This window comes from Eptesicus fuscus, chromosome 11 (assembly GCF_027574615.1).
Source record: "Eptesicus fuscus isolate TK198812 chromosome 11, DD_ASM_mEF_20220401, whole genome shotgun sequence".
In the NCBI taxonomy this organism is placed as follows: domain Eukaryota; kingdom Metazoa; phylum Chordata; class Mammalia; order Chiroptera; family Vespertilionidae; genus Eptesicus; species Eptesicus fuscus.
This window is the reverse complement of record NC_072483.1, coordinates 63,720,909-63,744,093: the sequence shown is the minus strand read 5'-3', so window position 1 is coordinate 63,744,093 and position 23,185 is coordinate 63,720,909. Positions and strand designations below refer to the sequence as shown.

The 23,185-nt window shown below is 45.0% G+C and overlaps 1 protein-coding gene across 1 annotated transcript in view; it reads left to right on the top strand.

The window, feature by feature from the left end:
- ARMC9 (armadillo repeat containing 9) overlaps positions 1 to 23,185 on the top strand; it is a 111,760-nt gene that overhangs the window by 12,723 nt on the left and 75,852 nt on the right. Inside the window, exons 6-9 of the mRNA XM_008160208.3 lie at positions 1,988 to 2,080; positions 3,489 to 3,513; positions 10,531 to 10,688; positions 13,162 to 13,260. Coding sequence (XP_008158430.3) covers positions 1,988 to 2,080; positions 3,489 to 3,513; positions 10,531 to 10,688; positions 13,162 to 13,260 — 375 coding nt within the window. The remainder of the gene's footprint in view (positions 1 to 1,987; positions 2,081 to 3,488; positions 3,514 to 10,530; positions 10,689 to 13,161; positions 13,261 to 23,185) is intronic.

Here is a 23,185-nt window from a genome sequence, read left to right as displayed (position 1 = left end):
TTTAGCACATTGAAGGTATCATCGTTTCGTCTCCCAGCTCCCATTGTTGCTATTTTAAATTTGGCCGTTAGTCTAATTGCTGCTACTTTATAGGTGATCTGTCTTTTTTGCTGGCCTTTAAGACTATAATTTCACTACAGTGTGTCTAGGGACACCCAGATGTTCTGTTTTGTTTTGTTATTTAATGTCTTGATTTATGCTGGCCAACATAGCAGTCCTTTCCTGGGATTCTTTTCTGTACACTGAGTGGCCAGATTATTATGATCTCTGAACACATAATAATCTGGCCATTTAGTGTATATCCTATATCATAAAAGGCTAATATGCAAATTGTCCCCTCGACCAGGAGTTCGACCACCAGGCAGACCAGCCAACTGCCCATGTCCCCTCCCACTGGCCAGGCTGGCCGGACCCCACCCATGCACGAATTCATGCACCGGGCCTCATGTATATGTGTGTGTGTATATATATATATATATATATATATATGTGTGTGTGTGTGTGTGTATACATATATATATGTATATATGTGTGTATGTGTGTGTGTATGTGTATGTATATGTATATATATATATATATATATATATACACACAAGCACACACTGAGTGGCCAGATTATTATACATTCAGAGGTCATAATAATCTGGCCACTCAGTGTATATTGAGCACAGAGAGCCTAACATTGTGTTAGTCTCCTGCGGCTGCCCTAACAGAGGACCACAGATGAGGTGTCTTAAAACAACAGAAACTCACTGCCTCACAATGTAGGAGGCCAGAGGCCTGAAATCCAGGTGTCTGCGGCAGAGCTGGACTCCCTGCGAGGCCTCCAGGGGAGGGTCTCTCCTTGCCTCTCCAGCTTCTGAAAGGTTCAAGTGTTGCTTGGTTCGTGGCAGCATAATTCCAGCCTCTGATCTGTCCTTACATGCCATCTTCTCTCTGTGTCTGTCTGAAATTTCCTTTTTCTTATAAGGACACCATTCATGTTGGATTAAGAGCCCACCCTCTCCAATTCAACCTCATCCTAACTAATTACGTCTGCAGCCACCCCGTCCCCAATGACCTCACATTCTGAGATCGGGACACAGTTCAACCCATAACACACATACACATTATAAATAGTTATGCTGTGTCAGGGAATTATGAAATCTTTTTAAAATGCAAGACTTTTCTGCTTATCTGGCAGTATTTTTTGAAAGGTAACACATTGGATGACTGATTGGGTGGGGCAGGAGGCGTGGGTGAGGATACAGAGCTGGAGGAGAGCAAGTGGGGAGGACGGGAAGGTCTGTGGGCGCTGGGCAGGAGCTCGGGTCAGTGGGTAGGAAATTTTGGTGATACAGCTTCATTTTGGTGGAACTTCTTAGTTTGGGTGGTAGATATTTTTATATAAAGACTATGAGGAAAATTGCCCTGAGAAAGGTTGTTGCTTATGACACCTTTTTCTTTCACTACTTATTTTTTTCTTCTCAGTGAGCATTACTTGAGAGAAATAATTTATTTTAAAGGAGCAAATCAAACTAAAAATATATCGTAACCCGTGACACGATGGAGTACTTGAGGTACTGTCTTTCTTCCTTACCTACATGAGGTTTATGGAAGCGAGTGCCGTTCTTCGGGAGGCCTTAGGTAACTGGTGGCCATTGTGTGTGCCTGCCAGTGCCACGTATGCCTGAACTGTACTGAATTCTTTTGGGTCATCCACCTAATAAGGTTACTTGTCATGCTTGTGTTTGAATCACATGAAATATTCAAATCATGTACAGGGTTATTTTTCCCCTGTTTATGAAAGAACTCTGTTTTTCCTTCCAGCTGTGGGTACTTGAATCTGCTATAAATGAATTGGTCAGTTGTCCTAAAATCTGTGTTTTAAGCACCACGCCACTGCCAAACATCTAGCTTATTTAACCCTGAAGGCCACAACTTGATGATGCTGTTAGCATTTAGTGACCTCGCTTTTATTTTATTTTCCTTGTGTTTTTTCCTTCAGGATTCTTGGAGTCCAGAATTGAAGTTGAAGTTGGAAAAGTTTCTAGCTTTAATTTTTAAAGCCAGTAACACGCCAAAGCTTTTAACATTATATGTATCCTTTCAAAGCCGGTGGAGACCACCGTGGTGTTAGAGTGGCTCGCTGGCTTAGACTGCCTCACAAACAGGGATAATTGATGAGGCCACTTTCACATGCACCGGGTGAATGAATTAGTACTGGGAGGGTGTGCCGAGGCCCATAAAGGGTTGACTTCTGTGGCATTGGGTGTCTGAGACTGGGTAGGGTCTTTTTTTTTTTTTTTAAGAGAGATTAGAAGAGAGAGAGAAACATCGATGTGAGAGAAATGCATCGATTCGTTGCCTCCTGCACATGCCCTGACCAGGGCCAGGGCTGGGAAGGAGCCTGCAACTGAGGTACGTGCCCTTGACTGGAATTGAACCCAGAACCCTTCAGTCCATAGGCCGACACTCTATCCACTGAGCCAAACTGGCTAGGGCTTTACAATAAATAAATAAATAAATAAAATATATTTTATTGATTTCAGAGAGGGAGAGAGAGACAGAAATATCAATGATGGGAATCATTGATCAGTTGCCTCCTGCACGCCCCCTACTGGGGATCGAGCCCACAACCCAGGCATGTGCCCTGACCAGAATCGAACCCGGGACCCTTCAGTCCTCAGGCTGACACTCTATCCACTGAGCCAAACCAGCTAGGGCTAGGGCCTTATTTTTATGTCATGTGCTAGAAGCTGTGTTAGTAGGGGAAAAAAATGTCTGTCTTTTTGGAAAAGTACTCCTTGGAATAACTGTCCCTTTGTAGAAGACTGTTCAGCCATTTTTAAGGCCTTGAAGCCCTGGTTCATGGGTTACGTGACCATATAACTTGTTATTCATATTGGGACTTTTTTAAAAAATTGATTTTAGAGAGGAAGGGAGAGGGAGAGAGAGATGAAACATCAATGATGAGAAAGAATCATTGTTCGGCCGCCTCCCGCATGCCCCACACTGGGGATCGAGTCCACAATCCGGGGATATGCCCTAACCAGGAATCGAACCGTGACCTCCTGGTTCATAAATCAGCGCTCAACCACTGAGCAACACCAGCTGTGCTCTTTTCACCCCAATCCCAATTTCCCTAGGATAAAGCTTTAGCACTCAAGTTACAGTTAAAGGGTACGAATTCAGATTTGCACGTTTAGTAGAACGTTTTGGTAGCAATGGGAAAGGTGTTTTGAAGGGGGTAAGGAGGCCAGTTAGGAGGCTGTTGAAATAGTATAATACTTGGATGTACAGGAAGGCAATTGACATGGAGAGAAGAGGATTTGAGAGCAAGTTGCCTAAGTGATGAGAAGCCAGTAACCATCTTAGCTATTGGTAGCAGCATCAGGTAGGAAGTGGCCTTCGCCGTGCTGAGAATCCTCTTTCCACCATGCTGGGGTGGGAGACCCCGAGGACTGCATCCTGAGTGCCCGTTTTCCTGAACTGCTTTCTCATTCCAGAAGGAGAATGGACAAAGTCACAAAGGTAAACCATGCCATGTAGATTAACAAGTTTTAAATAACAACCTTGCCAACTCAAGTTTTAAGTAGTGAGATGGAGAGAATTCCAAAGACTTGGAGAATGAGGGTTTTAAAAGTCTAAATATTTATAAAGTGCTTTGCAATTATTTGTATCTGAGATTCCTTGAGGCCCACTTTTCAGGAAGGCTGGTGTTTTAGCTTCGCCTTGCATGTCAGGTAACTAAGACTTGGAGAAATGAAGCAAATTCTAGCGCCGTGCCCGTGTAACTGCAGCCACGCCGTTAGAAGACAGCCCGGCGGGGCGGGGGGAGGAATCGTTTTAGTATCTTCCACTTTCTCCTTGAACTAGACTAATAGCAATATGGAGTACCCATTCTTATAAAGCATTTCCATTTTTTACCTTCAAGGTAGAAATTCCCGTCTTAATTTTTTAGCGTTAAAATGATGTTTTTCCATGATTAGTCATTTTTACTGGAACTGTCACTTTTCAGAAGGATGAGAAAGACTGTAGTTATCATGAAATTGGCCAGAGTTGGGGTTCTTTGCCTGAGTTTGTCTTTGATACTGCATTATAAAAACCACTTAAATGTTTGTGCTGAAAGTCGGGGATGTGCTTCAGGCCTTGGGTAAGGATAGGCGGCATCATCCTCAGTTCCAGCAGGTGGAGTCTTACCACACGGAGCGGCACATTTCCCTCCTCACAGCTGAGTAATGTTAGTGAGGATTGCAGAACTTCCTGCCATTGTTCTTCCTGTTTCTCTTTAGAAAGTTGACGTTTTCTAAAAAGAGGAAACATTGATCGATGAGTTAGCTCTTTGCTTTCCAGGGAGTGGACAAGTGAGTGATGCTTTAGCGGCTTCAGATGAGAAGAGTTTAGATGTTTGTTTTTGTGCTTGGTAGCCGTGCAGATCCCCAGCCCAGCAGTTCTGAATTCTGGTTCTGCCAGCTGTGCTGCCCCTCTTAGACCCCACTGACCCTTCATGGAGGAGCCGCAGTCCTGTGCCTGAGCACGGAGGAGCAGAGTACAGATGTGGCCTCCTGGGGTCCACATGGAATAGTCCCAGGGTTGCCAGGCTGCAGCCTTAGAGCTTCTCAAGATGCTGTGCCCCCAGCACAGTTATGTCTGAGGACAAGCCCCTCCAGCCCATCTCTCAGCTGCTCAGGCCTGCTCCCTACAGTGTTGGTGCATTTCCCAGGCCCTGGCTGGGCGGCTCCCGTGCAGCTTTCTCACATCAGCACAGCTGGAATCGTAAATTGGCTGGGCACTCGGGTCTTGCCCTGCAACGCCTGGAAACGTTTCTTTGCCCCACTGTTTCTACTGCTGCTGCTGCCTCACATACCACCTCAGGCATGAAACAGCAACGCCATTTTTTATTATTATCACCTTGTGTGGTCTGGGAACTGGACTCAGGCAGTTCTCCCTTGGGATGTCTCGTGGGTGCAGACGGAGCTGGTGGAGCCATTGCCAAGGCGTCCTCACCACGTTCACACATCTGGCTGTTGTTGGCAGTCGGCTGGGGTCTCAGCAGACCCCTTGACTGGAACACCTACATGGACTCCATGTGGCCTGGGCTTCCTCAGGGCATGGTGGCTGGGTTTCCAGGGTGAATGTCCCCAGAGAGAACCAATGGAAGCCGTGTCACCCTTTCTAACCCAGCCTCTGAAGTGACTCAGGGTCATTTCTGCTGCATTCTCTTCCTTAGAATTGAACTCCTCTGGTCAGCCCACATTCAAGGAAGGGGAATTATACCTCACCTCCTGATGAGAAGGAGAGTCAAAGACTTTGCAGTCATATTCTTAAACCACCACCCCACCTCACGGGTCCCAGAGAACTGCCTCGGCCCTGCACTCAGGCTGCTCAGTCTCTGCTCAAATTAATTCTTTAGATGCCCTGGCACTAGGGGAGGGAGGTGGTGAGGAACTGCTTCCAGATTCCTGATTTTCTCCAGCCCCTGATACCCCAGCATACCCTGCAGTATTTGAGGCTAGCTTTCTGCTGGGAACAGTTATGTCTCTGAAAAGTGGCCCAATTTTGCAGGCAAAATAAACATGGGAGGGGAGTGCAAATAGAAGAACCTGTATTTTTCTACAGATCTTTCATTTGAAATTTCAGCAAGGAGACCAGGGTTTTTGAGCCTTCTTTAATTTTGTTTTAATTGAGTTTTCCTAGGAGAGCCAAGAAAAATTGAGTCTGGCAGGCACAGTGTGTTTCTGTGGCTGAACACATCCCGAAATGCAGTATTGCCATGCAGGTTAGACATTAGCTCTGCAGGGCACTTGCACCAGGGGCAGGCCCAGTGTCAGGACAGCCAGGGGTCGCCTCTTTGTCCCCTCCTCCCAAAACTATAGTTGCATTGACCATAAGGCACAGACATGCCTCCAATTTAATTTAATTCTACACTTAGGTGTGGGGCGGGGGGGGGGGGGGTTGTGTGTGTGTGTGTGTGTGTGTTTAATCCTCACCCGAGGAGCGAGAGTATTTTTAGAGAAAGTGGAAGGGAGGGGGGCAGACAGAGAGAGAGAAACATATTGATTGGTTGCCTCCCACTCAGCCCCAACCAGCTGGGGATTGGACCTGCAACTGAGGTACATGCCCTTGACTGGGAATCGAACCTTCCACCCTTCGGTCCACGGGCTGACATTCTAACCACTGAGCAAACCGGCCAGGGCAACAGTTCCATATTTTAAAATTATCATTTTGTCTTGAACAGCTAAGCGATCTCTAAAATGTAATCTCATCTACTCTTTTAAAAATTAAAAAAGCAGTGCCCTTAAATGAAGGAGGAATGTTAGCAAGGGGAGGCTCGACTGACTGTGGGGAATATCGCCACCACTTTTCTTACTGTTTCATTGCTCGGGAACAACAGAAAACTTTCTGTGCCCTTAACTGGTGTTCTTTCAGTGTGCTCAGCACTTGTTTAAAATTCAGAATGCAGTTCTTCAGACTTTGGAATTATGAAGAATCTCAATAAATTTCACTAGCATGAGTAAGCCAGTTTCATTAAAATAACATGGAATAAGACATCTCCATTAAAAGTTGAGCTCTCACATTGCAAGGCGTCTTGGCTTAGATTTCCTTGTCTCATAAAATGTTTGACAGGATAAAAGAGTCAATTCTGTGTAATGCTCAGAAGTAAAGTTGGTGTTTTGTGCTGCGACTCAAACAGCTTACAGTAATGTTCAGGTCCTTTTTGTCAGCAGTGAAGGTGTCTGCAAGGTGATAGCTCTGGAGAGCAGGCTGTTTTGCTAAATGGTGTATTTGAAATGGTCATAAACGTGTCAGCCCAACTGCCTTCTCTCCCTCCTGCAGGCTGCGGGCAGTTAGATCTCTTTTCCATCAGTGCACCATACTTTGAAGTTGTCACAAATTCCAGTTCTGGGTTTCTAAGGCAAAAGGTCCATATAGTCTCTTACATTTACATTCATTGTGTGGTGAGTTTCGAAGGGAAGAGTTCCTTAGTGCGTCCCCTTTACAGAGGGACTACTTGGATGACATTGATGTTTGGGAAGTCATTTGACCTAGCTAATGGGTGTCGGTACTTCATTCAGTATCTGCCACTTGGTATGTGATGAGAGAGTTCGCACAGATACTCTCTAAACTTATTACTACGAAAGCGGATTATCAGTATCCTGTAAAATTTTCATTGTTGGAAGTTTCAGTTTATGTAATTTTGAATTTTGTACATATGAAAAGGCTTTCATAGTACTCTGTGTAGGGAGAAGGTAGTGACTCCCTCTCCCTAATAATATTTAAGGAGAAGCTTGATAAATGACCTCCAGGGATGTCCTCCAGAAGTTCAAGTACTGAACGTAAGTTTGTGCTAGGTGGCCTGTCAAAGTTATCTTTCACTACTCAGATTTGATGGGTGCTAAATAATGATAGTAATAATTGTTCATTATTATGTGACTAGAGGCCCAGTGCATGAATTCGTGCACGGGTGGGGTCCCTCAGCCTGGATGGAGATCAGGGCCGATCGAGGCGGCCAATAGGGGATGGGGGGAGGGACTGCGGGAGGTTGGCCAGCCGCAGGAGGTTGGCTGTGGGAGCATACTGACCACCAGGGGGCAGCTCCTAAGTTGAGCATCTGTCTCCTGGTGGTCAGTGCACGTCATAGTGACCTGTTGACCGGTCGTTCAGTCGACTGGTTGTAACGGTCGCTTAGGCTTTTATATATATAGATATTTGGGGTTTTAAGAGTTAAAATATTTTACTTCTGCACATCAATAAAAAATAAAAGCTTTTGAAATACAGTTTGAATATGGGTGATCCTCATAGCTGTTTAAGACACAAATTAGGAGGAACAGATAACAGGACAGTGGCTCTGGAATGTTAGCATGTGTCAGAGCCATTGGGAGACTGTATAGATACTCAGCCCCCACCCAGGAGCCACAAAAGCAGTCTCTGGAGGTGAGGCTTGATCATCTTTATTTCTGGATGATTCTGATGTATTTTAAGTTTGCAGACCACTGCTGTAGGATATAACCTTCTGCCACTTTTTAAAGTTATAGAAATACATTTAGAAAATATTTGTCCCCTTCCCATGAAAGGAAATAATAATAACAGTTACCATTTATTGATCACGTGCTATCCTATCTAATAAAAGAGTAATATTCAAATTGACCATCACTCCAAGACACAAGATGGCCACCTCCATGTGGTCAAAGATGGCTGCCCCCATGTGGACACAAGATGGCTGCCACAAGATGGCTGGCAGGAGAGGGCAGTTGTGGGCAGTTGGGGGTGACCAGGCTGGCAGAGGAGGGCAGTTGGGGGAGACCAGGCCTGCAGAGGAGGGCAGTTGGGGGAGACCAGGCCTGCAGGGGAGGGCAGTTGGGTGGGGACAGGCCTGCAGGGGATGGCAGTTGCGGGGGACCAGACCTGCAGGGGAGGGCAGTTGTAGGTGATCAGGCCAGCAGGGAGGGCAGTTAGGGGTGACTGGGACAGCAGAGGAGGGCAGTTGGGAGAGACCAGACTAGTAGGGGAGGGCAGTTGGGGGGGGCGGAGACCAGGCCTGCAGGGGAGGGCAGTTGAGGGGGACCAGGCCAGCAGGGGAGGGCAGTTTGGGGGGACCAGGCCAGCAGGGGAGGGGGACCAGGACAGCAGGGGAGGACAGTTTGGGGGACCAGGACAGCAGGGGAGGGCAATTGGGGGGGAACCAGGCCTGCAGGGGAGGGCAGTTTGGGGGTACCAGGCCAGCAGGGGAGGGCAGTTGTGGGCAATCAGGCCAGCAGGGAGGACAGTTAGGGGTGACCGGGTCGGTAGAAGAGGGCAGTGGGGGGAGACCAGGTCAGCAAGGGAGGGCAGTTGGGGTGGGGAACCCAGGCCTGCAGGGGAGGGCAGTTAGGGGCAATCAGGCAGAGGCAGGCGAGTGGTTGGGAGCCAGCAGTTCTGGATTGTGAGAGGGATGTCCGACCACCCGTTTAGGCCCGATCCTGGTGGGATTGGGCCTAAACGGGTGGTCGGACATCCCTCAAGGGGTCCCAGATTGGAGAGGGTGCAGGCTGGGCTGAGGGACACCCCCTCCCGTGTATGAATTTCGTGCACCGGGCCTCTAGTAGTCTAATATTATGCTAGGCACTTTGAATGTATTTGTTAATTTAATCCTCACAATAACCTTTTGAGATGATTATCATTTCCCCCATTTTATAGCTTAAGAAATGAGACCAGAGAACTTAAATATCTTGCCTCAGTTTATCCAGCAAGAAAGTGATAGATTAGGGATTTGAGCACTGGTCTTTATAATTTTAAAATTTCTCTCTGTATACATGAACTGTGTTCCAAAATAAAGACTTTAAATCAGGGGTCCTCAAACTTTTTAAACAGGGGGCCAGTTCACTGTCCCTCAGACCGTTGGAGGGCCGGACTATAGTTTAAAAAAAACTATGAACAAATTCCTATGCACACTGCACATATCTTATTTTGAAGTAAAAAAACAAAATGGCAAAAACACCCGCATGTGGCCCGCGGGCCGTAGTTTGAGGACGCCTGCTTTAAATATTACACAGAGGCTGGATTGGGACAATAGTGAGTTAACTTGGGTTTTTCCATCCAAAATGTAGCATTCCAGGGAAGGGGAGAAGTGTGGTGGGTCAAAGGAGTGTGGGCACTGCTGAAGAGTCGCCTGTCCCAAATGTGCCCCGGGTGGCATGGCCAGCAAGTGCTGCCCGTGGGAGGACTTGGGGCGATTCTAAGTAGGAAGCCTAGAACCTTCCAAGTCTGCCTGCTCTTAGTGGATGGTTTATGCTTTAAGAAACTGGCTCATTGTGCCAGTTGGTATTGGTTGGAGCATTGTCCCGTACACTGAAAAAGTTCGAGGGTTCGATTCCCGGTCAGGGCACATATTCAGGTTGCGAGTTCAATTCCTGGTCAGTGTGCATGTGTGAGGTAGTCAATCAGTGTTTCTCTCTCACATAGTTGTTTCTCGCTCCCTCTCCCTCTCCTTCCTCTCTCTCGAAATTCAATAAAAACATATACCCAGATGAGTATTAAAAAACAAAACAAAAAAGTGGCAGAATGAGCCCTTGGAATCTTCTAGATTCTAGTTTTTCTCCAGCATCAGTCAAGCAGCCCTAACCTTTACTTAAAATGAAGAACTGCCTTGTGGTTATGAATTGTCCTCCAAACAACCTTACAGAGAAAAAAACACAAGTTTGGTTCAACCATTTTGCGAGCTGACTATAGAATGAAATGTTGAATTTGTTTCTTGTATATAAAGAGAAGAACTAAAAGAAATTGTGTGGGGTTCGGTCCAGGAGAAAGATTTTATTAGGAAAACTAGAGATGATTTAGTTGAACTACCAGAGACAAAAAATAAAAAATCAGTGATTGCAAAGCACTTTGTAACTAAATGTGGCATGAAATAGAAGCAAAGTGTTAGACACAAATAGTGTCAAGTTCATTGTTATAGCAAAATATGATAATAGGCATGGTATTCCCTTGAGAGGAATGTTTTTTATTTTGCAGAGTTTTTTAATTTTTTTGTTTTATTTTGTTTTAATATAAATATAAATATCTTCCTAGAAATGTTGCAGCAGCTCCACCAGCAGCTGCTAGAAGCTGAGCGTAGGTCAATGACATACTTGAAACGATACAATAAGATCCAGGCGGACTACCACAACCTCATCGGAGTCACGGCAGAGCTGGTGGATTCTCTGGAGGCCACAGTCAGTGGCAAGATGGTAAGGAAGATCCCCAGCGATTCATGTCTTTTCAACATAAAGATGTACGGGCACGGACCATGTTGATACGTGATTCCTGGCCACTCCCAGACACGACTTTGCCTCTCTGTTTCACAAAGCCAGAGTGCACACAGGAGACCAGGCTGACGTGCTGTGCTGTTTATCATGCTGTTTACAGCATTTTATACATTTTTCCTGACACGTTATTGCCCATGTCTTTATTTCTCTACCTGATTCTTAATATCAGTAAAGAATAAATTGGCAACAGAAAAAGACTATGTAGTGGCATAAAAATAAGAGGGCAGTGCCCTTCTAGTAGATAGGAAAGCTATAGATTTTCACACGTTGATTTTGGATCCAGTTACCTTTTTGAACTCTGTTAATCTGATAGATTTTTTTTTTATTGATTCTCCTGTGTTCTAGGCTAGTAGTCATATCATCTTCAAATAATATTTTTGTTTTGCTTCTTTCATTATATATCTTTTTTCCTTCTTAGCATATTGTGGATAAGACTGTGGGACATTTTTAAATAACAAGATCGTGGGTATCTTTGTCTATTCCTAATTTTAATGGGAGTGACTCTAGTGTTGTACTTAGTAAAAATTAGACAGTATAATAAAATCTCTTTGTGGAAATAAAAAAATTTAAAATGGATGTAATTAGAGGTTCACATGCAATTTTAAGAAACAGTGCAGAGAGTGTCCTTGTACAGTTTCCCCAATTGTAACATTTTGCAAAAGTATAACATAATGTCTCAACTAGGGTATTAGCACTGATACAATCCATTGCTCTTATTCTGATTGCCCTAGTTTACTTGCGCATGCGCGCATGTTTGTGTGTGTGTGTGTGTGTGTGTGTGTGTGTATTAAGCTTTATATAGTTTTTTTTATTTTTAAATATATTTTATTGATTTTTTTACAGAGAGGAAGGGAGAGGGATAGAGAGTTAGAAACATTGATGAGAGAGAAACATTGATCAGCTGCCTCCTGCACACCTCCCACTGGGGATGTGCCCGCAACCAAAGTACATGCCCTTGACCGGAATTGAACCTGGAACCCCTCAGTCCGCAGGCCGACACTCTATCCACTGAGCCAAACCGGTTAGGGCGCTTTATATAGTTTTTATCACTAATGTAAGTGTGTATTAAAATTGTTTTTAAAACTTAAAATATGATTACAAAATATATATTGTAAAAATTTCAAAAATATAGAACTTTGCAAAATTAAAATTACTTGTATTGTGTCATTTAATAATAACACTTGTTAACAGCCCATGCTTCTTTCAATATTTATATACATGTTTTACAAAAATGGACTCTAGTTCACATAGTTTTCTAATCCGCCTTAATATTCATTCAGTCATGTGTTCATGTCGTCATAAAATATTCTTCACAGTGCCTCACGTCTCGTGGCTAGTCTATTAAACATTTAGGTTGTTTCCAGGTTTTTACTTTTATAAATTATAAGTATAGTGGGAGATATCCTTGAGGATGAGCCTGCCTCACATTTTTTAAAGTTGATTTACTAGGTTGAAACCTATGCTAAGGTCCTTCAAGGAGGCCGTGCTAATCTGATTCCACTGAGACAGTTCATTCTCTTATACCCTTGTCAACCATGGGCATTATCAATAAAATTTTTATATTTTGTAAATTTGATCAATGAGAAATAGCATCTCAGGATTTAAATATGCTTTACAATGATGACACATGAAATTAAACTTTTTAAAAAATATATATTTTATTGATTTTCCACAGAGAGGAAGGGAGAATGATAGAGAGCCAGAAACATCGATGAGAGAGAAACATCGGTCAGCTGCCTTCTGCACACTCTCCACTGGGGATGTGCCCGCAACCAAGGCACATGCCTCTGACCAGAATCGAACCTGGGACCCTCCAGTCCGCAGACCGACGCTCTATCCACTGAGCCAAACCAGCCAGGGCGAAATTAAACATTTTTATATACTTTTAAAAAATATACTTTTCTTGCCCTAGCTGGCTTGGCTCAGTGGATAGAGAGTCAGCCTGCCGTCTGAAGGGTCCCGTGTTCGATTCTGGTCAAGGGCACATGCCTGGGTTTTGGGCTCAGCCCCCAGTAGGGGACGTGCAGGAGGTAGCCAATCAATGTTTCTATCTCATCGATGTTTCTATCTCCCTCTCTCTCTCTCTCCCTCTCTCTGAAGTCAATAAAAATGTATTTTTTAAAAAAGCAGGAAACAGTATCAGGTGTAAGGGGTTGATCCAAAGTCTCTAAGCCACAGAAAACTCTAGAAAACTAGAACTGAAAAGTATGCAATGTTTTTGACATTTAGAAGGACATTGCTGGTGCTTTAACTACTGAGAGCTCCTGAGTTAAAGCAAAATTTCCTCTCTGGCCCTTAAAGAAGCCTGCTAGAGACAGCTGTGACTGCCAGGCCGCCTCTGCTGTCTCTGGGCGGGTCTCATCTTTTCACCAGCCAAACTCATATCTCTTTGCAGATCACTCCAGAGTACCTGCAGAGCGTCTGCATCCGCCTCTTCAGTAACCAGATGCGGCAGAGCCTGGCGCACAGCGTGGACTTCACGAGGCCTGGGACGGTGAGGCTCTGTGCCCCTGATCTGCCCGCCCCCCTAAAATATTGTAACTAGCCCCACTGGCGTGACTTCGAGGTTGAGCATCAACCTATGAACCAGGAGGTTATGGTTCGATTCCTGGTCAGGGCGTATGCCCAGGTTGCAGGCTTGATCCCTAGTGGGAGGTGTGCAGGAAGCAGCTGATCAGTGATTCTCTCTCATCATTGATGTTTCTATCTCTCCCTTTCCCTTCCTCTCTGAAATCAATAAAAAAATATATTAAAAAGACAATGTAACTAAAAAAACTGAAGGAGCAGGAGAAAATAACATTCAGAGGTTGGGGTCTGTAAATTCCCAGGAGGAGGAGAAGGCTGTTTTAAAGGAGTGAGCAGTTGGAAGACGGCCCCCTGGGGAGAGGCGTGTTCTGCTCTGCCCAGTGGCGCTGCTTGTGGGTGCCAAGTGCTGGTACCAACGAGGGGAAAACATTGGAAGTTGTATGGCCTAGAGCAGGAGTATTCTTTTTAACTTTTTACTTGGAATAATTGCCAACACAGAAAAGTTGCAAAAATTTCACAAAGGACACTTTGTGTAGCCTTCACCCAGATTCAGCTGCTGGCAGTTTATCCATTGGTTTCTTTACTTTCTGTCTCTACACAATCTGTTTTCTGAACCATTTGAGGGCATGTACCATGGCCCTTTATTCCTAAATTCTTCAGTGCAGAGTATATTTCTTAATAGGAATATTGTCCTGTATAACATGTGATTATCAACTTCAGTAAATTTAATGTTGATTCAGTATTCTTCTCTAATCTGTGCATTTTCCAGTAGTGTGAGCTGAGCCATTCATGTCCTTTACAGCCTGCTGCCGATTGGAAGTCCAGGGCCATGCATTGCTGTCACATCTCTTAGCCTTCTTTACTCTTGAACGTTTCCGAGGTCTTTTTTGACTTTCATGAAATTGAGATTTTAGGAGAATGTAGTCCTTTCCCCTTTCTAAAATTAGAACCTTTCTCCTTTTGTGTTTGATGTTTCCTTGTGATTAGGTTTGGGTTTATATCCCATGCCAAATACTACATAGGTGCCCTCATGTCCTTCTTAGGCGGGCTCATGTGGAGGTCTGTACTGTTGAGTTGGGGTCCTAACCAGAGGAGCAAGTACTCTAGTATCTCCCGGGGAAGTTTTCAAAGTTCATGAACCCAGGTTCCACGTAACAAAGGGTAACGGGCTCGATTCACAGCCCTGGTCCAGTTGCATGCGGGAGGCAACCAATCGATGTCTCTCTCTCTCACATGAATGTTTCTCCCTCTGTCCTTCCCTTTCACTCTCTAAAAAGCAATAGAAAAAATATCCCCAGGTGAGGATTAATAACAACAAAAATAATAATAATGATAATAAATGATTCTCGGAAGGAAGGTGGGGGAAGGTGGGTGGGTGGGAACTAATCAACCAAAGAACTTCTATGCATAACCCATGGACACAGATAGTAGGGTGGTGAAGGCTTGGGGGTGGGGGCAGGGGTGGGCTAGAAGGGATCAATGGGGGAAAAAAGGGGACATATGTAATACTTTCAACAATAAAGATTTAGCCCTAGTCGCTTTGGCTCAGTGGATAGAGCATTGGCCTGCGGACTGAAAAGTCCTGGGTTCGATTCCAGTCAAGGGCTCATTCCCGGGTTGTGGTCTCAATCCCCAGTAGGGGGCGTGCAGGAGGCAGCCAATCAATGGTTCTCGCTCATCATTGATGCTTCTATCTCTCCCTATCCCTTCCTCTGAAATCAATAAAAATATATTTAAAAAAAAACAAAAAACAATAAAGATTAAAAAAACAAAAATAAAATAAACTTAAAAAAACAAAGATGAAAAAGGAGGACATATGTAATACTTTCAACAAAAAATAATATTTTAATATATATGTATGGTGTCAGATGGGTACAAGATTCATTGGGATAATCACTTAGTGAGTTATATAATTAATGGAGTGTACATCTGAAACCTCATTCTCAGGTAGGTTTGAAACAGCTTATTATTATAACATTAAAAAACTCAAATATGAGACATGAAAAAATAAAAAATCAAAGTAAAGAAGTTGTGGTTAAAACTCATAGGAACAGAAAGTAGACTGGTGGTTTCCTGGCGCTGAGGGGCGGGGGAAAATGGGAGATGTTGGTCAAAGGGTAAAACCTTTGGTTATAAAATGAGTAAGTCCTGGGGTTCTAACGTACAGCATGGCAACTATAGTTAGCAATACTGTATTATATACTTGAAAGTTGCTAAGAGAGTAGATCTCAAATGTTCTCACCACAAGAAATAAAAGGTACCTATGTGAGGTGATGGACGTGTTAACTAACCTTATGGTGGTAATCATTTCACAACGTATACATGTATCAGATCATCACACTGTACACCTGAAACTCACAGTGTTATACGTCGGTATCTCAATAATGCTGGGGGGAAATACATGTGGTTAAAGGAAAATAAAGGTAGGAATAATAAAAGTAAGCCAGGGCTAAACTAGTACAAAAGTACATGTCATAAGTTGCTGTACATCTGGAGAGAGGCATATTTGGCTCTCCGGGCTTGTGCAAAAGGGGTCATGTGAGCAGTTACGTGATTTACTTATAATGAAGAGAAAATAGTTCTCTAATATTTATTATCCACTGTTCGCTGCATCTAAGCAGCCTAGAAAGCACAACAGTAACATGAATGCCGCCACAAGTTCCCAAAATAGACCATGTCAGCATCACTGAAGTTCCTAGGTGCCCTGCAGATTGTGAACTTTTTCCAAGTAGGTGTGTTACTATTGTAATTTAAAAACATTTTAAAAAGAAGACAGAACAAGTGGCTATTCTGGCGCCGAGACCTGAGGGTCATTTCTCTTGTGGATCTTCATAGAAAGGACGTGGTAAAGAGGTGAAGAGCAGTGTCCTTGACCATGTCCCCTGGGCGCGTGGGGAAGTGGCGCCTCACCTGGACACATGGTGTTCAAAGCTGCAGATCTGTGCTTCAGGATGTGGCCACGGAGATTTGTGCATGCACAAGACTGAGAGAGTGGCCAGTTTTTTTGTTTTGTTTTGTTTTCATCTTTATTGTTCAGATTATTACAAATGTTCCTCTTTTTCCCCCCCCATAGCTCCCCTCCACCCAGTTCCCACCCTACTCCAGGCCTTCCCCCCACCCCCACTGACCTCATCCATAGGTGTATGCTCTTTGTCTAATCTCTTCCCGCACCCCCCACAACCCCTTCCCCCCGAGAATTGTCAGTCTGCTCCCTTTCCATGCCCCTGATTCTATTACATTCACCCGTCTGTTCTGTTCATCAGGTTTTTTATTCATTTGATTTTTAGGTTCACTTGTTGATAGGTATGTATTTGTTGTCACTTTGCTGTTCATAATTTTTTATCTTTACCTTTTTCTTCTTCTTTCTCTTCTTAGAGAATACCCTTCAGCATTTCATATAATCCTGGTTTGGTGGTGATGAACTCCTTTAGCTTTTTCTTGTCTGTGAAGCTCTTTATCTGACCTTCAATTCTAAATGATAGCTTTGCTGGGTAGAGTAATCTTGGTTGTAGGTTCTTGCTGTTCATCACTTTGAATATTTCTTGCCACTCCCGTCTGGCCTGCATAGTTTCTGTTGAGAAATCAGCTGATAGTCATACGGGCACTCCCTTGTAGGTAACTAACTATTTTTCTCTTGCTGCTTTTAAGATTCTCTCTTTGTCTTTTGCCCTTGGCATTTTAATTATGATGTGTCTTGGTGTGGTCCTCTTTGGATTCCTCTTGTTTGGGGTTCTTTGTGTTTCCTGGACTTGTAAGTCTATTTCTTTCACCAGGTAGGGGAAGTTTTCTGTCTTTATTTCTTCAAATAGGTTTTCAATATTTTGCTCTCTCTCTTCTTCTGGCACCCCTATAATTCGGATGTTGGTATGCTTGAAGTTGTCCCAGAAGCTCCTTACACTATCTTCATATTTTTTTATTCTTTTTTCTTTTTGTTTTTCTGGTTGGGTGTTTTTTGCTTCTTCATATTTCAAATCTTTGACTTGATTCTTGGGATCCTCTAGTCTGCTGTTGAATCTCTGTATGTTATTCTTTATTTCAGTCAGTGTATGCTTAATTTCTGATTGATCCTTTTTCATATCCTTGAGGGTCTCACTAAATTTCTCAGAAGTTTCTAGAAGATTCTTGAGTAAACATAAACATAGTTTTGAACTCTATATCCAGTATTTTGCTTTCATCCATTTCTTTCATTTGTGACTTGTTTCTTTGTCTCTGCATTTTGGCTGCTTCCCTGTGTTTATTTCTCTGTACTGGGTAGCTGCTAAGTCTCCTTGAGTTGATAGAGTGGCTTTGTGTGGTAGGTGTCCTATATGGCCCAGTGGCTCAGCCTCCCCAGTCACCTGAGGTGGACACTCTTGGTGCACCCCTTTGTGGGCTGAGTGCACAGTCTTGTTGTAGTTAACCCTTGATTGCTGTTGGTATCACTGGGAGGAATTGACCTCCAGGCCAATTGGCTGTGATGACCAGCTAGCTGTGTCTACACTGGAAGATCTGTTGCACAGGAGACACCCTTATGGGGCAGCACTTGCTTCAATGGGGCTTTGGTGCTCACTGAGTCTGTCGCTTGAGTGTGTCTCTTATGGATGTGAAGAGTTGTAATCCGGTATGGTCTCATTCTGACCACTGGGTGCACTGGCTCTTGGATCTCCAAGGAGGTGCATGGTCAGCCATTGTCTGGGGCTGCCCAGCAGGAGCTACAGAGACATCTGCAGATTCCTCCTCTTTGTATGGGGTTTAGAAGTGCCCAGACAAGGCCCAGCTGTGAAGCAAGGCAGGCTGCTGCTGCCGGGCCTTGGGCCTTCTTTTGGAAGCTCTGGGGCTTTCTGATACAGCTGCAGTTTGACAGGTTTTAGACAGAGAAAGGACAGGCCATTCATATCCAAAAGCTGATGCGCACAGCTTGGGTGAGGTTGTAAATTGGGTGTGATGGGGTCTCTGGGAATCACCAGGGTGGAGCAAACAGCAATGGCTGCCAGTCAGCCCTGCACCGGAGAGGTCCCTGGGTCTCTGCGTCCTGCGCCCCCATGCAGGAACAATGATCGCTGCGAGCACCTCTGAGAGAAAGCTGCCCTCGCATTCCTGTCCCGATGCCAGACAGTCCAGTTTCTCCCCGTATGTGTCTGGGTCCCCCCGAGTCTCACCTGGAGCTGGAGTTCAGAGCAAGCAGGAGCTTGTGTCTCCTTCCTGATTAAAAGAGCAGCACATCCAGGTGCCAGCACTTTCCACGCCTCTGCACCTCTTACCAGTCTCAATGTGCTTTCTTCACCTCTCTAGTTGTGGAACTTCCAGTCAGCCAGCTTTCCCATGGTTCTGGGTGGTAGTTGTTCTGCGTTTCTGTTGTAATTTTGATGTGGTTGTGAGAGGCAGCGAGTATAGGTGTTTACCTGTGCTGCCATCTTGGTTTTCTGAGAGTGGCCAGTTTTTAAATGTCAGTAAAGCACACAGAGACGTCCAGGTTTCAGAAAAGGGGCCCTCCAGGACGAGGGGCTTCAAGTGCATCCCCGAGGCCTGGCCGAGTGGACTTCTGTGCACATGTACGGTGAAGTCAGTGTGGAGCAGTGTGTTTATCAAAAGGGATGGCTGCTTAGCAGTCATGAGCCTAGCAGGTCTGTGTCTAACAGGACCACTCCTTTCTCGCATATGCAGGAATGCCTCTATTTCCATTTTCTGGTGGTGGAGTGATACACCAGCTTGTTTAAAACTGCTGTCATGTTAATAAGGAGCAGTTTAAAGGGAGAAGGGCACAACATAGCTGTCACTTTATCCCGTTAGAAGCTAACACCATGTGTCCGGACCTAGTCCTGCCCTCCTTCCTGTTAGGAGCCACGAAGGCACAGAGCCACAGCTTGAGAAGCCAGGGGAGAGAGGAAGAGGTCTGTTTACGTAGGCTCATAACCGTTTTCATTTTACTGAGCCACTCAGGAACAGACAATAAAAGCTGCAAACAATCTTTTATTGTTTCTAGTTAATTTATCTACAAGATGATAAAAAGTGGATCTGAGTCATGGTAAAAGTATCAGAGAACATAGTAGTTGATTAGGCGTGGCTAAAGTTGTCACATATCAGATTTATAATGTGTGAAGAGAAACTTAGGGTACAGTTTAGATAGGACGTCTAGTGACTGAACTGATAGGATTTAGGATGGAAGGATAAGGTTGCTTTTCATTTTTTTAAAGGGAATAAATTCTACTCTAGGTCCAAATAGTTTCATCAATTTCAAGACCAGTAGGCAGGCACAGACCAGCCTCTTTTATACCATGTCTTGGTCTGCATCTCCTTGGGTGCTGGGGCGACCCTGAGTGTTCCACTTCATTGCACTCTGAAAAGTGGCTCGGCTGGGGCCCATCAGAAAACTGCTAGGCTCTGTCAAGTTCAGTGCATTTGGTACCAGCTTCTGAATCTGGCTGTTAAAAATATGGCCTTCTGCAACCTCACTCACTGCTGAAAATTCAAAAGGGCTCAGAAACTAGCACCTTCCCCCCTGAGTTCTGCACCAATTGAAAAATAGGACAAAGAATAAGGAGAAAGTAGCCGAAAATATCTCTGTCAATACTTATAAAACTTATATTGGAGAATATGGATTTTATTTGTAGGCAGGTGGGTTTCCCTTTTTTAAAAATATATATTTTTATTGATTTCAGAGAGGAAGGGGGAGGGAGAGAGAGATAGAAACATCAGTGATGCGCCAAGACCGGTTTGGCTCAGTGGATAGAGCATCAGCCTGCAGACTGAAAGGTCCCGGGTTCGATTCCGGTCGAGGGCATGTACCTTGGTTGCAGGCACATACCCAGTAGGGGGTGTGCAGGAGGCAGCTGGTCGATGTTTCTCTCTCATTGATGTTTCTAGCTTTCTATCCCTCTCCCTTCCTCTCTGTAAAAAATCAATAAAATATATATGTTAAAAAAAAAAAAAAAAAAGAAACATCAGTGATGTGAGAGAATCATCAATTGGCTGCCTCCTGCACACGCTCACTGGGGATGGAGCCCACAACCCGGGCATGTGCCCCTAACCGGAATCGAACCTGGGACCCTTCAGTCTGCAGGCCAATGCTCTATCCACTGAGCCAAACTGTCCAGGGCTCCCTTTTTTTTTTTAAATTAAAAATTATGACGTTTTATTCAAGGGTCTTAGGATTTGCAAAATGAAAACACAGCATGTTCCAAAGAAGAAAGAAAAGTTGAGAGTTTTAAAAAGCACACATTTGAGAAAAGTCAGTCCTGCATTCTTAGCCCCGGATTAGTTATCTTAAGAGACACATGCATCTCCAGCACACGAACATTCTTTATAAAATTCTTCAGAGGTTTATCTATGGAATTTAGGTAAATCCAGGAAACTGATGGTTCCCTACTTTTGAACCCTGGCATTAAAGAAATGTACCCACCCAGTCATGCACAGCTCTGGCCAAGCCTCTTACTACCACCACCACCGGGAGCAGAGCTGCCCTGTGCTCTCTGAGCAGGCTCATTGCCTGGACTGAGGGGGTCGGGAGGGAAGGGTGAGGATCACACTGGTGGAGGCCCTATGGAGGAAATGCGCGAGTGGGAAGAAATGTGTTTCCATTCTGCCTAGTTCATGCCCAGTTAGATGTTCAGGAGTCTGCTCGCGGTATCCAAGCTGGCAGTCAGCTCCAGGTGCCCCCAGAAGGACTGATAAGAACGGGATTAATTTTTTTGAGACCAGAACTCTCCCAGGTGGCCTCTCCCAGTGCGACTGCCTGTCACCACCCTGACCTCAGGCTTGTCATTTGGTCATCCTTACCAATCATCTGAGATCAGCCAGAGAAAGGAGTAAGAGGGAAACTTCTTCCTCACGACACAGTCTCAGTTTTCTAAGATTACACAAGTGATACTGAATACGTGTCCGCTGGAAAACATAACAATGTAGTCGTAAATGGAGCAAAACACAAATTGCTTCCTTCCTCACACTCACCCCATCTCATCTTCCTCCCTCAGCAACCTGTTGGCTACGTTTCATATGCTTCTTTCCAGACCTTTAGAAATTATATATAATTAAGGTTTTATTGCATGTAGCATTCTGCAGCTGTCTCTTAACAGTGCCTTTTAAATCTTCGATATCCTCTTAGCATGTTTGTATTTCCCTTGCCTCCTAGAGTTTTAATTGGGAACAGTATAGCACATTTAACCATTACTCTAGCAGACGTTTAGGCTGCTTTTTTTTTTTTTAATATATATTTATTGATTTTTTTACAGAGAGGAAGGGAGAGGGATAGAGAGCTAGAAACATCGATGAGAGAGAAACATCAACCGGCTGCCTCCTGCACACCCCCCCAACTGAGGATGTGCCCGCAACCAATGTACATGCCCTTGACCGGAATCGAACCTGGGACCCCTCAGTCCGCAGGCCAACGTTCTATCCACTGAGCCAAACTGGTTTCGGCTAGGCCGCTTTTTAATTGTTTGCTGTTCCTAGTCTTGAAACATGCATCTTTGTATGCTGCAAAAAGCGTCTTTCTCTTATTAGCCCCTAATTTGCACTGGGCAAGCATGAATGCAGAAACAGTCTGAAGGTGAAAATCTGAGTGTAGCCCCCTGGGTGAATCCCAAGTCCCACCGAATGGCACCTCTGGGTTTGTGGATTCATTGGATGGGGGAGTTTCCATTTTAATGCATCCAGGGAAAAGGGCCCATTTGGGAATTAACTCTTCCTTTCTTCAACAACTCCAGGTAGACCTCATTGGAAATACAAGTTAAAATACTTCCAGGTGTGATAGCATTAAAGCCATTAAAGGCCCAGTGCATGTGAATCTTAGAAGGCATCTACCTCCCCGATCAGCCACCTTGGTTAGCAATAAACCCAGCAGGGGCTGGAGGAGGTGAGGGCGGCCCTTTTCCAGGACAGCCTGGTGCAGTTATCAGGATTCTTCCTGAAGCGTCCGTTGTGGGGACCAGGACTTTGGCTTGAAGGCCAACATCTTCAGTCCTTGGATTCTCCCTTATGTGGCTTTCTTAAGTCTTAGCAAGGTGCCTGCCCTCTGCCCACATCACCACTGCATTTCGAGGCAGTCTTTCTGGGCCCGAGCTCTGTATGTCAACGAGGGGTTGCACAGCTGGCTCACTGTCCCTGCTACACCTCATATACCATGCTGTCCCGTACCTGTACTGACCTTGGTGACCTGAGGACTTGAACACCTTTGATCTCAACCAGTTGGTAGGGTGTAATTGGCAGAGGGTGACTGTACCATTAGCTCAGCCCTTTCCCCGATCTCCAAGCCCAGACTCTGTGCCTTCTCCCCGTGAATGTCTGACAGGCACGTCACATTGTCTCTGTCTAAATCCGAGCTCATCTTTTTCTTCAAACAAGTGGTCTCTCCCCACTGTGCTTCCTGTCTAGTGAATGATACTCTGGCAACCCCTGGGAATCATTCAAGGCCCTTCCCATCAAGTCCAAAATGCTCGGCATGAAGTCCGTGGCCTTCCCTGAGCTGATGCCCATCTGGCCCTCCAGGCTCAGCTCAGGTCCAGAAACCCCATGAGCTCCAGCACTCCAGCTCCAGCACTTCCCGTGTGTGGGTGTAGCTGCATCTTGCTCTGTCTTTCTCTTATTAGCCCCCTGTTTGCACCTTGCCCGCAGGTCCCTGAAGCAGGTGCCCTTGATGACCTGGGGAGCCCGAGAGGCTCCTGCCCGAGAAGCTTCTGTGGAGCTTGGGAGCTCATTTGGACGCTCGCCCACTCTCCACCTACTTAGCTCCATTTCCAAATCTCATTCGCAGCTTTCCGTGCCAGCCGCCCCCTCCTGCATGCACAACCCTGCATTTCACGTTGTGCGAGTCCCCCTTCTCATTACAGTGTTGGCCGTAGCAACCGCCCTTCCCCACGGGGTGGGATGTTCCTCTGGTTCTCCACTTCCTTCCGTTGCTCTTCAGTCCCGGCCCAGTG